Source organism: Mesitornis unicolor, unplaced genomic scaffold (genome assembly GCF_000695765.1).
Source record: "Mesitornis unicolor isolate BGI_N332 unplaced genomic scaffold, ASM69576v1 scaffold28352, whole genome shotgun sequence".
NCBI classification, from domain to species: Eukaryota; Metazoa; Chordata; class Aves; order Mesitornithiformes; family Mesitornithidae; genus Mesitornis; species Mesitornis unicolor.
In genome coordinates this window covers 12,262-26,616 of record NW_010167596.1, presented here as the reverse complement: position 1 = coordinate 26,616, position 14,355 = coordinate 12,262, and the positions used below count along the sequence as shown (strand labels likewise).

Below are 14,355 nucleotides of genomic sequence, written 5' to 3'. Positions count from 1 at the left end.
AGGGAAGCTTCAGCTCTTGACTCAGTGCACTGTGAATGGAACCTCAGGAAAAGACCTTGCATCTTGAACAAGGTGGATGTGCGTAACCCCTCAGTGCATCCCCCTCTCTCCAGGAAGGATAAAGCATCCTTGAAAGATGAAGGTACAGCTGGCTGTGTGGTCTTTGCCTTTCACTCTAAGCCTGACTACGGCTCAGAGCGCATCCCCTCCACACATCACCAGCTGGCTAGAGATGCCGAGATGGAAACAAGCAGCACATCGCCAACCCAAAAAAAGCTGGAAAATTTTTAAATAGCTGGATACTCTTCTCCTGGGCTGCTACCCAACTGAGAAATGTAGTTAGAACACCCATGTCCATCTACAGTACCCAAAGTTAACAACTAAAACCATGATAGATGCAGTCAGAGCTGGAATGTATTCATTTCTAACCTAAGAGTTGCCAAATCCCTACCATAGTAAATTACCATCTGCCAACTTGTTGTATGGTTTGAAGGATAAAGTCAGCCTTTTCTAGATAGAATAGAAAGCTGAACTAAAATGTTCATTTCAGAGAGATGCAGATGGGGGAAGTAATTTCCTAACTCTGCTCCTGATGTGCAGTCTTATAGATACAAAACGAAATGGTGCCATGTTTCAAGTGCTTTGAAGGGTGAGAGGCTGCATGAACACACTAAAAAGAGAAGAAATAACAACATATTCCTTAAAGTATTGAGCTGGTGTCAATTCAACATGAAACATGGCCCTTTATCACAGATAATGCCTAACAAGGGTTTCTCTCTGCTTCATTTCAGAACCACGACCACACGTGCATTGCGTGCAGGATCATCTACCGGTCGGATGAGCACCATCCTCCCATCTTACCCCCCAAGGCAGATTTGACTATTGGGCTACACGGAGAATGGGTGAGCCAGCGCTGCGAGGTGCGACCGGAGGTCCTCTTCCTCACTCGGCACTTCATCTTCCATGACAACAACAACACCTGGGAAGGTCACTACTACCACTACTCCGACCCCATCTGCAAGCACCCCACCTTCACCATCTACGCCAAGGGACGCTACAGCCGGGGAGTGCACTCGTCCAAAGTGATGGGTGGCACGGAGTTTGTGTTCAAAGGTAGTGTGGCCTGCTACACTGGGAGTTGGAGGTGGTCACGTAGTTATGGACCAGAGCAGAGTTCACCCACAGCGATTTGGTTGCTGATGGTTTCATTCTGTTGTTTTCAAGAGTTAGTTATTTCTTGGGAAGCTCACAGGCATCGTGTGAACACCCAGCCAAACTACACAGCTGCATGGTATTTCACACTACTGAAGCAATACTCATTTGCGGCAGAGATCTTTAAGTATGGCACAAGAAAATAAGGTTTTGCATCATTAAGTCTTGGAGTCCATTGGCCAGACTTCAAGCATCTAAGCAAAGTTTCTAAGATTAGATCTGTGTCCTAGGGCTCCTTCAGTACAGAGGAAAAAAGCACCTTCAGAAGGCATTTCAGGTCAGAAGCGGTATAAATAACTTTCTGCCAAAGACAGATGTAGCAGCTTGTGTCTTTTCATCAGCTTCCAAGGGGCCCTAGAGCAAGTAAGGATGTCCCTAAAGGCAGCTCTGCTTAATCCCACCACAGTGGAGACTAGATGTATCTAACCAAAACCCCTTGAGTACTTTGGGAAGCAGTGCTCAGTGGTGACGCTACCCGAGTCCCTGCAGCTAAGGAGCCTTCCTGTGCAAACAGCCCCATCGCACCCTGGTTAGAAAGCTCAGTGGTTTTAACCACTCACACAAATAAACATCTCCAAAACACAACGTCCCGCTGTGGCACCAGCCCCAAGCGCTCTGTGGGCTCCTCTCCTTATTTCAGTTCCCATGGGAGAAGCATAAAGCTTCTTGCGTGGGCTCCAATTTAGGGAAGCGTTTAACTATAAGAAATAATTTACTAATCTGGGATTTTCATAGGAGGCAGGAGGTACCCTTGCCTCTGCTTTTGCACTTTAGGCCTGCATGGGGGCAGTTTTTGCTTGAATTTCTGGTTTGTGGTATGCCAACTTACCTTACAGATCGAAGTCACTAATTTGGTTTTGGTAAAACTTTTAGGTTCAATTTCTGTAAATTACCTTTCACACCAGCTAGGGCAAATAATGTGAACTGTAGAGCCACTGAGTCGAATGTCTGTTTATAAAACCTCGGAATAAAACTCCCAGCAAATCTTACTATTAAATGACCTGCAAGAGAGTTTGGGATTGTGGTGTGTTGGGAGGCATGAGGGCTGGTTATTTGCTTCTGCTTTGGTCAGCGCTGATCCATTCAGATCCCATTTTCTTGATACACAGTGTCAAATGCACACCAGGAAAACTATCTGTTCAGCTTCCATAGGCTCATTCAGTTTGACTTTTCAATTTTCCCAACTTATTAATCTTAGCTGAAAAATAGAACTTCATGTGCCTTAAGCTCCTTTGAAATACAGGCAACTTAGAACTGAAGAAGCTGTGGCACTTCTATATTTGATATTGCAAGCTGCAGCAACTGTTTAGATATGAGAAAAAATATCTCTGTAGTTCAGTAATGCTCTGTAATTCATGCAAAAAGGACAGATAATATAGGAAGATAGTGCAGCTGTGGTATTTTCCATGTGGAACTAATTATTTCATTAGCTTTATGGGGTAACATGTTAAAAAATGATGAAAAATACATGATAAACAGCCCTACTTATGGATTAATACAGATGGTAATAAAACATGAGTAAAGGTTTATTGTTTCCTCTTTTACCTATCTCCTAATAAAGCCAATCAGGCTTTATCTGTAAAGGATTATCTGGAATTTATGAAAAGGTCTGCGTAATCTCTGGCTGAGATACGTGGCCATCAGGTTTTCTTCAGCTGAGTTTGTGTGTGTGTGTGTGTGTGTGTGTGTGTTCTGTGCAATAAGTTATTATGTCAAAGACCTAAAATTATGCAAATAGATTTGCTGGCCACACTTGCAATATAAAAAAAAATGATTTAAGAATGAACAAGGAGAAACAATCCTGATTTCACAGGTAGACCCCAATCCACACACTGTCTTTGCTTTTGTTTTCATCCCTCCACTGACAGCTCCTCTTTCTCTCTCACAGTGAATCACATGAAGGTCACTCCCATGGATATATCCACAGCCTCTCTGCTCAATGTCTTCAACGGGAATGAGTGCGGAGCGCAGGGGTCCTGGCAAGTTGGGGTTCAACAAGACGTCACCCACACAAACGGCTGCATCGCGCTCGGCATCCGCCTACCTCACACTGAGTATGAAATCTTCAAAATGGAGCAGGACGCCCGGGGCAGGTATTTGCTGTACAACGGCCAGAGACCGAGCGATGGGTCCAGCCCTGACCGGCCAGAGAAGAGAGCCACTTCCTACCAGATGCCTTTAATTCAGTGTGCTTCGTCAGTGCCCAGATCCGAAGAGTCACCAGAGGAGAATAAAATAAGGCCATATAACAGCAGGGCATCAGAAAAATATCCCAGCGCCCCAGCTCTTGCTTTGGTGTTGTTTATTTGTACTGTGTCATATTGGGACATTCCCAGCTAGAAGTGGAAAAAAACCCTTCCTTTTCATGACTACAAAGCCAGGATTCCACCAGACTGGGGGTTGTTTTTCTTCTGAAAGAAAGAGACATTTATTTTCTTGATGCACTTGAATGCCTGAGAACTGTTGTTCTTTTCCTTACTTCCCCCTTCCTCCTCGAAAACCAAACGGCACTCGTTTGATGTTTGTGCTTTGAACTTCATCCAGTCTGATCCCTGGCCTGACATGACTGCACAAAAGTAATTGCACTTTAGGACTGCAGACCTTAGGGGGAGGGAAGGGGTCTCCTTTTGTTTTGTTTTAACTGCTGGGGTGAACAGTATGATCCAGCTTCAGCCATCTCTGCCATCTTACTATTCTGGTATTCCTCTCCCGAGCGCTGGATTTCTCATCAGAACTTAGCTCTGGGGCAGGGCTCGGTGTCGCACCAGTACTGTGATAGCAGCTTCCCCCTCTGACTTCACAGCTCTGATGTAGATACGTATATAAGGAGGAAACCCACAAAGATGTACCTTTATCTCACAGACCCTAACACAAAATGAAACAGCAAATCAATAGCCCTCCGTTCAGATAGTGCTAAATGGTTGATACCTCTACTTTAAAAAGTATTCCAAATAATTTAAGCTATTTTTACAAACATTATGTTGTAAAAATAACCAGTCGTTTAATACCTTCTCATTCAATTTCCTTAGCTATGTAACTGCTTTGAGGCCTTCCTTTATATCTAGCGAGTAGTTACAACCAAGCCCCCTTAAAGCCAGCCAGAAACAGCATTTTTTCTGTCAGATGCCCACAGTATCAGTAAGCTGCTGATACAAGGCTGCAGGGACTTCTCCTGTTTTCGCATTCCTGAGGCCTTACATACTCCACGTTCAGTATTTGTGCCTTGGATTTTATGTCAGCCAGATGGACAAAATAAAGAGGCAAGTGGAGTCTAACATGTTCTGCAGCCCTGTTTAGCAGCGTATTTTTAGTGAGGTGACCTCATGTAGGAACAAGTGAAGGGTTTCAGCAGCAAGCACACCACAGCCCCTAGCAGAGCTTGAAAGCATGCAGGAACAGACCCACATCCATCCAAGAGGGAGAGACTAGACTGGTCCTAACAGAGGGAGGAGCAAGGGCTGCACAACTGCAGCTGCACCCTCCCTTTTCTCCTTGCAGGACTGCCCCAGCACGTACCATGGCTTCATCGAGTTTAAATCAGCATTGGTTTGGGGAGACACTGCTGGGAAGGTGGATAGGCACAGCCCCATAGAGCATCCTTCAACAGGAGCCTACCCTTGAAACCTTCAGGTTTCTTTCCCCCAGTGGCAAATGCATCCTTGTGTGCACTGATGCTAACCAGAGCAGACTCTGGAGAGAGTAGGGGAGATATTTATGGCCAGCAAGGAGATACAAGTTCATAGGTAGCTTTAATGGGAAGCAAGTTGAGGCTACAGCTTAACCTTGTGGCATTTGGGCTGTGACTTTTACTGATATATGTATGTTTTGGCTCACAGGAGAGCAGCAAGAAACATAAGGAGTAAGGTCATAGTGTTTCTTCATCAGTATCAGCACCTTCCAGCTGCCCAGTCCAGTACTATGGGAGGAAAAAAAACCCTTAATATGTTATTTTCAGCATCATAGGAAAAGTATGTCTTGAACGACAGTCTTTCAGCTTTACACAGGTGAGTCTCCATACTGTCTGTTATAGCAAAAGTGTTATTTGAAAACAGTGACAGTGTGAATCTTGCTAGCAAAAACAGCAGGAAAACGCCATTCAAGCAGTAAACGGCTATGCTCAAGTTCTCTACCTCCTCAAAGTCCGTGCCTTCTTGATGGTTTTTCCAAGCTGGTATCAGTCTTGGACATCAGTTTCCTCATATTCACCTGGTTTTGAGACAGCAGGAGGAAGGGGTGAAGAAACAGTGTCATAGACCCATTGCTAGGTCAGATCACATCTTTTCCTCAGATGAAAAGTCACATAAAAGTCACTATGAGTCAGGAATAGAGCTCAGGATGGCTCAGTAGTCACGAGAAGTGTTCATCCATCCATCTGTTATCAGATACTTCTTCAGCCTGCTGGAAGGAGCTGAAAGCCAACTCCCCATCATGAATCAAGCCCTATGAACAACAGCTCTTCTGATCAGCATTTATTAGTGGTTTTCTGCTCAACACAGTTAAAAACTACTTGAAGGGTCAGTTCTGGTTCAGTTGCTGGTAGGGAGGCATCAGGAGCACAGTTTTAACTAGAGAGTCAATGAGATACGATGCCTAGGAACCAGGAGGGGGTTTCATTTTCTCTAGCTAGATTTCAGTTTTCTATTCAGCAGACTTACATCAGCATATCTCCAACTGAGTAACTGAACTATTACAAGATAGTTAAAGCCCTTTCAAATACTAGCTTTGTTTCTGACTTCTGTTGAGACATAGTGGCATAAGAACACTCATGTTAGTTGTTATTTAGGAGGATGAGTATGGCGTGATGTTCCTCAGGTCACCACGAGACGAGCTTCTTCAACCACCATAGACCATTTCCACATTGGGTGGTCTCATCTCTGGAAAAAATATCAATGGCAAGGAGTTGTCAGACCCTGCTCCTTCCCTATGCAAGTGCCACAAACAACTCAGTCCCAGCCGAAATCTGCACATGCTTGTGATGTAGGGTTGAAACCAAGAGTAAAGAACTGCTCCACAGCACAATGTCCTATACCCATCACAGCAACAATCTACAGTTTCCTTTAATGCTTTGTGGCTCCTCTGTAAATTGCTTAATGACTGAAATATTACAGCAGTTTCAAGAGAAAGACCTGTCTAGGTCTTACTTCTAAAAAGCACATTCACATCTCCACTTTGTTTTAAATTACAGACTTGCAAAGATCAATGTTTTCCAAAGCTTACTGCTACACTAAATGCAAAATGACACAATGCACAAATTGTACAAGAACTGGGTTTTTTTTTTCCTGTCACCTAAAGATAGTAAAAAAGGAAGCACTTGAAAAAGCCCTTCATAAAGCATTGCCAGGAATCTTATTTGGGGCTCCTTTAGTTTATTTGTAGGGTTGACCAGAAACAACACTTTACGATCTGGGTTCTTAGCATATGCTGCACCAGCATCCCTCCTTATGCCTATCTATTTTTTCTTTACTTTTCTATTAGCCAATAGAAGCCAAGTTGGATGAAGATGTAAGTCTTCAGAGCACACAGTTTATTTGGCAATCCACGTTCTCTGCAAGGCTTCTCCTAGGCTACAGGCACAGAACTAGGAACTTCCCTGATCATTTGGTTTCATCACACACTAAATTAACTGCTGCACAGCCCCACATACATTTGTGACACAATCTATTCCACTCATTTTATTTCTCCAACCTGACCTCATGTGCTGGCAGCCCGGGCTGCTAAAGAAGTTAAGCCACAAGTGGTTTAGCTGTGGAAGACCTACAGACTGAGTGATTTGTCCCATACCAAACTGCAGACACTTTTTTTTTTTTTTTAAGTTATTGATGTTGGTATCTTCAGTAACAGCCAATGTTGTGAGGACAGGTGAAAGTTTCCCCCTCAGTAATATCCAACTCAAGGAGCCACCTGACAGAAGAAACTATGGCCTGAAGAAGTTCTTTAGCAAACTGCTTTAACACGTTTTATTTGAAAAAAAGGAAAAAAGGGATCAGAAAGATCAAAACAAGTGTTCTTAACTCTGTTTCTGTACCGTTTACATATTGTGCCTGCTGCCCTGGGGTAGAATGTCATTTTTATGAACAGAAGTCCATATTTTACGATATAATGTCTGTCTTGCTTGAGTTGGAGTGTGCTTGCTTAAAGTGCAGGATTTAAAAAAAAAAAACTTTTTATTTTTGTAAAGTTATAGAAGATATTTTTCTTCTCAGCTATGTTCCAGATTAAACTGCCAGGGAAGTTTAAGCACTTGTTAAACTTGATTGAAATAAAAAAGCCTAACTGAAAAATTAAGAATTTCATTGCCTCCTATGCATGCTATTTTTCTGTTCTCTTGACTTTCTACCTGTAAAAAATGATAGATGCATTGGAAAGTTATAACCAAAAATCCATCTGAGTAACCTGTGCACAGAAAAGCTCATTTCTTTCTATATACACAAGAAAATATTTTCACTTGAGAACACGTCATTAGAAACAGCTCTGATGGATACAGCTGGGATGGATTTGGGTTTCACAGCACATCTTCAAGTTCTCTGGATAAAACTGGGGCTAGAAGTGCCCAGCAAGTAACAACAGTGTTTGGCTTGCAATAAGAGCACGACCAGAGCAGCTGTGTCAGGACAAAGGGTGTGGTGCAACAGAAATAAAATATTTTTAATAAATGAGACGTAAGCAAACAAACCAGCATTACTGCTCTGCTTTTCCATCTCACTTGCTTTAAGGGTTACAACCTGGGGGGGAGGCGGGGAGAGCAGGGAGGGATTAGGAAAGACACTTTTCTTAAAGAGGAAGAAAAACCTGAAATTAACTGGGAATGGAAAGAAAACCACAGGATAATAAAAGTGTCTTTCTTCAGTGCTGTGCGGTTTCACTCCTGCCTCATTTGCACAAAGAAGGAAGAGCTGAAATTAAGCCAGTGAGACTTCCACCACCACCATCAAAAGCTTTGGAGTCGACCAATTCCTGGGTTTTCAGAAGTGACTCAGGAGATCCCTGAAAGATGAGCTTGGTTTTCAGGAAGCATGCCCTAAATTACAAGGCACTCCAAATGCAGAAGCCACAGCCTGTGAAGAAGCAGCCTCCCTTCCACATAAAGCAGTGGGTATGGATGAATTCAGGCATAAATAGATTCTACGTGGCATAGTTTACTCACTCCTGACACAACAGGAAAGGTAAGGTAATAAAACCAGCATCACTCATTCTGATATTTTTTATTATTATTTTTCTGTAATTTTCCCTTTTACTATAAGTATTTGCCAATATTTTTTCCCTTCTAGTCTTTAGTGCAATTGCTGTTAGTTTTTTAATTACTATTTGCTACCAGCAATAAATAAGGAAATGAAGAAACAAAATTTCTGCTCTGCTGCTGAATCAGGCAAAAAACAAGCAAAGCACGGCTGCAAGGAATCAAATCACGAGTACCTTCAGTAGCTAAGGAAACAGTGCTATTGGCCTGAGCAATTATTTATCATGTACCTTCTCTCCACCCCTTCTCGTCCACAAGTCTGCTCCAAGATACAGGACCAGTCCATGGGATGGATTCTAGCTATGGCTCTACCAAGCCCTGAGGACAGTAATTAATTCCTATGGGTATTCCAGTAACAGGAACTGCCCATGACTGCTGCCGCAAAGAAGGTGGACACGGCTCCCAGCATCCTTTGCCCACGGGAACCACATCAGTCTTTGTCCACTGTTATTTCCAAGACATTGGAAAATGAGAAATCAAGCTGTGCAGCATAGTACTGACTTCAATAAAGAAATTTTAAAAGTTTAGATTAAAAAGTTTACTCTTGGGGTTGTTAGGATTTAAGCAATTCTACCCAAAGAAAACGCCCAGGATCAGACCTAGGTACCTTCATCCAGAGGACAGACGCTTGCTAGACAGACACATGCATTATGAATTTAATTTTTTTTTTAACTACTGGATCATTTTTCTCTTAGTACTGAACAGTAGCCTGAAGTCTCTCCTGAAGATGTCTATGTAGTGTTTCAGTTATCAGCTTTATTCATAGCCCTGTAAGGCATTGCTGGAAACAACCCTATCTTCCAGCAAACACAATTCCTAGTTTCATGGCTGTAAACAAGAGACACCCAAAACCCCGATATTCTGTCACAAAGAACGATAAATCCCTGTGACTGCGGCCGGTGGTTTCGGCGCAGCGGCCGGCGGCACCGGGCCGCAGCGGCTGCCCGGGCTGGGAGTGCCAAGGGCCGGGGAGACATCGCCACCTGGCGGCTAAAACCTGCTGAGCCGCGGTGCTCCTGCCAGCTTTCCCCCCAAAAAAACGAAGGCTAGAGGAGCGGGGAGACCAAAACTAGAGGAAGGCCAGCAAGGACTGAAGGTGATGCTATCACCTTTCACGAACGACAGAAAGGATCATCAGGGCCTAGGTAACTGGGCAAATTAACAGGAAACGTGTACTGGTCCTGAAGCCAGTTCCCCTACTGAGCCCACGGTTTTAGCATATGGAAAATAAAACATACATGCATCTTTTAAAGACATTTTAGAAGTTTTCCCTGAGGATCAGACTGACACTACAGTTTCATTCCACATGATGCTCTCTCCTTACCAGAAGGGTACACCATCCATGGCAGTGGTAGAGATGACAGAAATTACAAGAACTACACTAAGAAATCTGAAGTTATGTTTTCAAGAGTTAAGAAATGCCAAAATGAAGCTTTGCCCCTGCAGTCTTCACTGCAGCCCCTTCTGCATGCCTAGTGCCATACAACCAGGGCAAAACATTTTGATCCTATACAAGTATGCACTGAAGGAATCTCTTCCCCACACTTCCATAAGGCATACTGGGGAAATAACTGCGTGGTCTGAGCTGTACCATTTCTGCAAGTTCTGATTTAAATTAATACTAGAAGGAAAATACTATTAGTAGACTGTAAAATTTGCATTGCTTCAACATATTCCCATGTCCAAAAATGTATGTATAAATGGCAACTGGAAAACATAATTTTACTTATTTTTGTATATATAAAAATATATATATACACACACACACACAGCTCATATGTAAGTACTTCATTCATGGAATTACCAAATTTTTTCAATAGTATCACACATTCACTAGAACTGTTCTAAGACCTACATAAACTCTCAAATACACTATTATGCTAAGAAAAATACTACTACATTTTGACAGTCTAATTTTAAATCTTAGGCTATATTGGCTCCCCTTATTATAAGAGCAGGTGCTTTAGCTTCCACAATTCCAACCAGGACTAGGAGAAAACTACCAATGTACAGCTACACAAAAGGGAGCATACAGGACTTGGTGGCTATCAAGCATGAGACTGGGAAGGATTTCCTATTAAAAATAGCTTCATTTCTTTAGATCTAAAGAGGCTTTTGCATTGACAGCTGATATCCTTGCACTTCACAAAAGCAGTAGCAAATGCATCTGCATGTTGGAAATTCACCTTGTCTCAGCATCCTCTTGCTTAAGCCTCCTGCTTCTCTTTGAAGGTCTGAAATAAATACTCAAAGGCTCAGAGTGCATTTAGGAGGGGGGTTTGGCAAAAGTGTTTCTGCACTCAGTCACCCTGAAAATGAGCAATTTTAAAAGTAGCTCAAGAATTATGCACAGTGAAATGAGGAAAATAGACTAGCAGAGGCAACTGAAGCAGTTACGGACATATGATACAACATCCTATAGTAACCCAGCCTACTGTAACTACCAGTTTGCACAAGGGCACCCCAGAAAGGTTTCTGTTCACAGATCAGACAAACAAGAACACACACTGACACACAACTTTGCGTAACCCTATTATTACAAACATTAGTTCCCTGCGGGCCAGTGTATGGCTCACCTAATGAGCCACGCTGCATGCAGAAAGTGCAAGACAGCTCGGGTCACACGTTGCTCTTGCCCTGCTGTACCCTCAGAGCAGTAGCCAAGCAGATCAGGAGGCCCCTGTCGTATGCTGCTGGTTATGCTGCTACTTTTCATTAGCTGCATAATTTCTATGCCTTGTTCCACAGATGCAACTTCTACATAGCTCTGACTGTGAACTCATAAAACCACAATTAGCTTTTTTTTTTTTAATTACTGGTCTAAGAGCAGCTTTGAGGTCAGTTACAGCTCATCTGAAGATAAGATTCCTTCTCCCACTCATCTGCAATCCTTAAATCAGTAACATATCCAAAGTGCCTGAGCAGAGCAGGTTGGAGAAGTGAGGATGCATACATACAGGCTTATACTTACTTTCTTCCAACTTTCAGCATTTCTCACCCCATTATTTAGCATTTTCTTGCATCATCTCCTTCCTGCCCCCAGGTAAATCAATCTCCTGTCCCACTCCACACCCCCTCCGTAAGCCTACTCCGGTGACAGCTCAAGTTTTCCCCTGCCATGCCTGCCAACCCACTCCCTTGTAACATGCTCACCTCACCCACATGGCTGGCAAGCACTGGGCTACAGCTAAAGTGTTTGATCTATGCCCAGGCTGACAACTTGGCAAACACGCCAGCACTGACTGGCCAAACAGCAGCGCACAGGACATGTATCTTTCCACCTCACTGCGCAGGCTTGACCTGGATGGGAGCACAAATTAAATGTCTTTCATCTCAGCTCTAATTTTCCTGTAATTGGAGGTAGTTGGTATCTGAGAAACATCAAATGTATCTCTCTATCAAATGTAGTTTGAATTAAATTTCAAATTCACACAGAGAGAAGCAGCACAAGGATGCTGCAGTCACGTAAACCTTGTCTCTTTGAGAAGTTACGTTCTCCACAAATACGCTGACCTTTCTTTGCCATTGTAATCTGGTTCCTGTGGAGGCAGAATGAAGAGGTAATTTCACCTAACCAGGAAAGCAATCTGTTCTGAGTTTCTTGAAGCTAGGATGTGAAATGAGAGGCCCAAGGGCTACAAAATTTGAAGGTATTACACAAGAAAGTGAAGTCTGAAGCAGTGCCATGAAGTTGAAGGCTGCATTGGAAATCTGAGGTTAGACAATCCTAGGCATGAATACAATAATCCTTCTGGTGTTCACCTGTTTACAGGATTCATCACCATGTTTGAGGCTTTACACCCTGAGGTGGAAGAGAAAGCCCTATTCCTGGAGAAGGCCACAGCAGTTTCCACCATATGTGCAAAGGCAGCACATACAGACCTAACAGCCCAGCTGTCCAACAGCCATCAGCAAAGCCACTTCTGAAGCAGTTCATCCCACATCTCTCAGCATCATTTAGGCTGGTTGGAAGAGACCTTTAAGATCATCAAGTCCAACCATTAACCTAACACTGCCAAGTCCACCACTAAACTATGTCCTTAAAGTGCCACGACCATCTCTTCCTACCATACTCTTTTTTTCTTCTTGACACCAACCACTCCCTGGTTCCTACATGAGATGTGGGACAGGTGTCTCACATCCATAATTTCAAAGTTTTAAACTAACCTGAGGTGATAAAGGCAATCAAGGAACATTAGCCACTGCATGGGCTTCCACTTTCTGTGAACCACTCACTTTGGTATCAAAGCTGCACTCCTTAGTACCCCTGATTACAGCTCTCAAGGGCTGCCTCTCCATTTTACCCAGGGTTCAAGTTTTGTTTTCTGTGGACTTTCCTCCTAAGCCTTTCCAAAACCTGGTTCTATAAACTACACTGTCTGACATAATGATCTAAAGCAATGCCTCTCAACCATTAAGAAACAGCACAATCTTCATAATTAATTACTAGATTCTCATTAATATTCCTCAAACCAGCGCAGAGGTGTACTGTACTCTGAAAAGCAGTAATAACAGCAAAGCTTTTACTGATTTTGAGTGAAAACACATCAGCGGATTAAACCTCTGTGGAGTCTGCTATTGCTGGAGCACCTTTACTTGCAGAAGTGCCTCCAAAAATCACAGCGCAGCAATGGAAAGACTATTTGCCATTCCCACGTGCAGAGCAATGTACACCACCACTAACAGTAGCTGTACAGATTTAGAACTGTTTTCTTTTGCTTGAAAAGTACAAACAGCACTGGCTCCACAATTTTTCCCCCGCTACACAGATACTTACGTTTTAAGACACAACATGCCCAAATGTTTAGCATCTTTGCACCACCCCCCCCCCACTGTCTTTACCAGAAGTCAGGCATTATAAACAGTGAGCACAGTCCACCATTAAACACTTTTCTGCCTGTTTAACACTTAACTTCAGGAACAGGCAAGCTGTCTATAGGAAGGTGCTTTAAAAGGCTATTAAAAGTTTCCAAAAGCCATGGAACAGCATTTTGGGGCAGAAGACAAAAACAAACAAACAAACCCAAACCCCCCCCCACACACACACACAAAACCAACTAAACAAAAAAAAAAAAACAAACCACAAAGGCTCAAGGAAGGCTGGATGAGCAACCGGATGGAGCGTCTGCTAGAAAACAGGGGCTGTGCCTAAACTATCTCTTCCCAATCATTTGCCCCAACCCTTGTGCCTCAGTTTCTCCACCTCTAAAGCACGGATAAACCATCCTTAAAAGGCAGACTGAGACACTCACAAGCATCACTATTAAATTATTACCCACTCTGACAATAGCCTAGACACCAATCATCAGTGACAGTCTCTCTGAATTCACTTACACACTTGAGCTTGCACCAGCATTAGTAGAAAGATAAACTTTCAAGAACATCCTGAAACAGTTATTCTCCGACTATGGCAATTACTTTTTGTTTTCTCAGAACTTAGATGATACACAGATTGACTTAAAAAAAAAAACAAACTCACAATGCTACTTTCTTGCACACAAGTTTAAAAGGTTAGTAACTATTTCAGTCACCTTTCAATTAATTTTTCATTTATTTCAGGTGTCTGAGCTCAGCCTGCTTAGCTATAATAGTAGCTCTCTCATGCCTCTGTGCCTGGATACCATAACACCCTTTATATCTTTTCTAAAGAAGAGGGAGGGGAAGAGAAGCATTTCACCACTGCCAGCTACATTAGTAGCTGCTGTATAAACAGGTATCCAATACCCTGCTGGCAGTGTTATCAACATTACATAAACTGGTACCAAGCTTTAAATAAAATGGCATTTTTTAAATGATGGGATATGGTTATACCACGGTTTAGTTAAAACCAAAAATCTTTCATCGCCTACAAATTATATTTAATCTAAATCAGATCCTAGATCCAGTTCACCATACAAATACAAACA

The 14,355-nt window shown here is 42.8% G+C and overlaps 1 protein-coding gene across 1 annotated transcript in view; it reads left to right on the top strand.

Moving 5' to 3' along the window:
* APCDD1 (adenomatosis polyposis coli down-regulated 1) overlaps positions 1-4,172 on the top strand; it is an 18,224-nt gene extending 14,052 nt beyond the window's left edge. The window contains exons 3-4 of the mRNA XM_010178748.1: positions 792-1,113; positions 3,101-4,172. Of these exons, the coding sequence (XP_010177050.1) occupies positions 792-1,113; positions 3,101-3,552 (774 nt within the window). The 3' untranslated portion in view covers positions 3,553-4,172. The remainder of the gene's footprint in view (positions 1-791; positions 1,114-3,100) is intronic.
* The last annotated feature ends 10,183 nt before the right edge of the window (positions 4,173-14,355 follow it).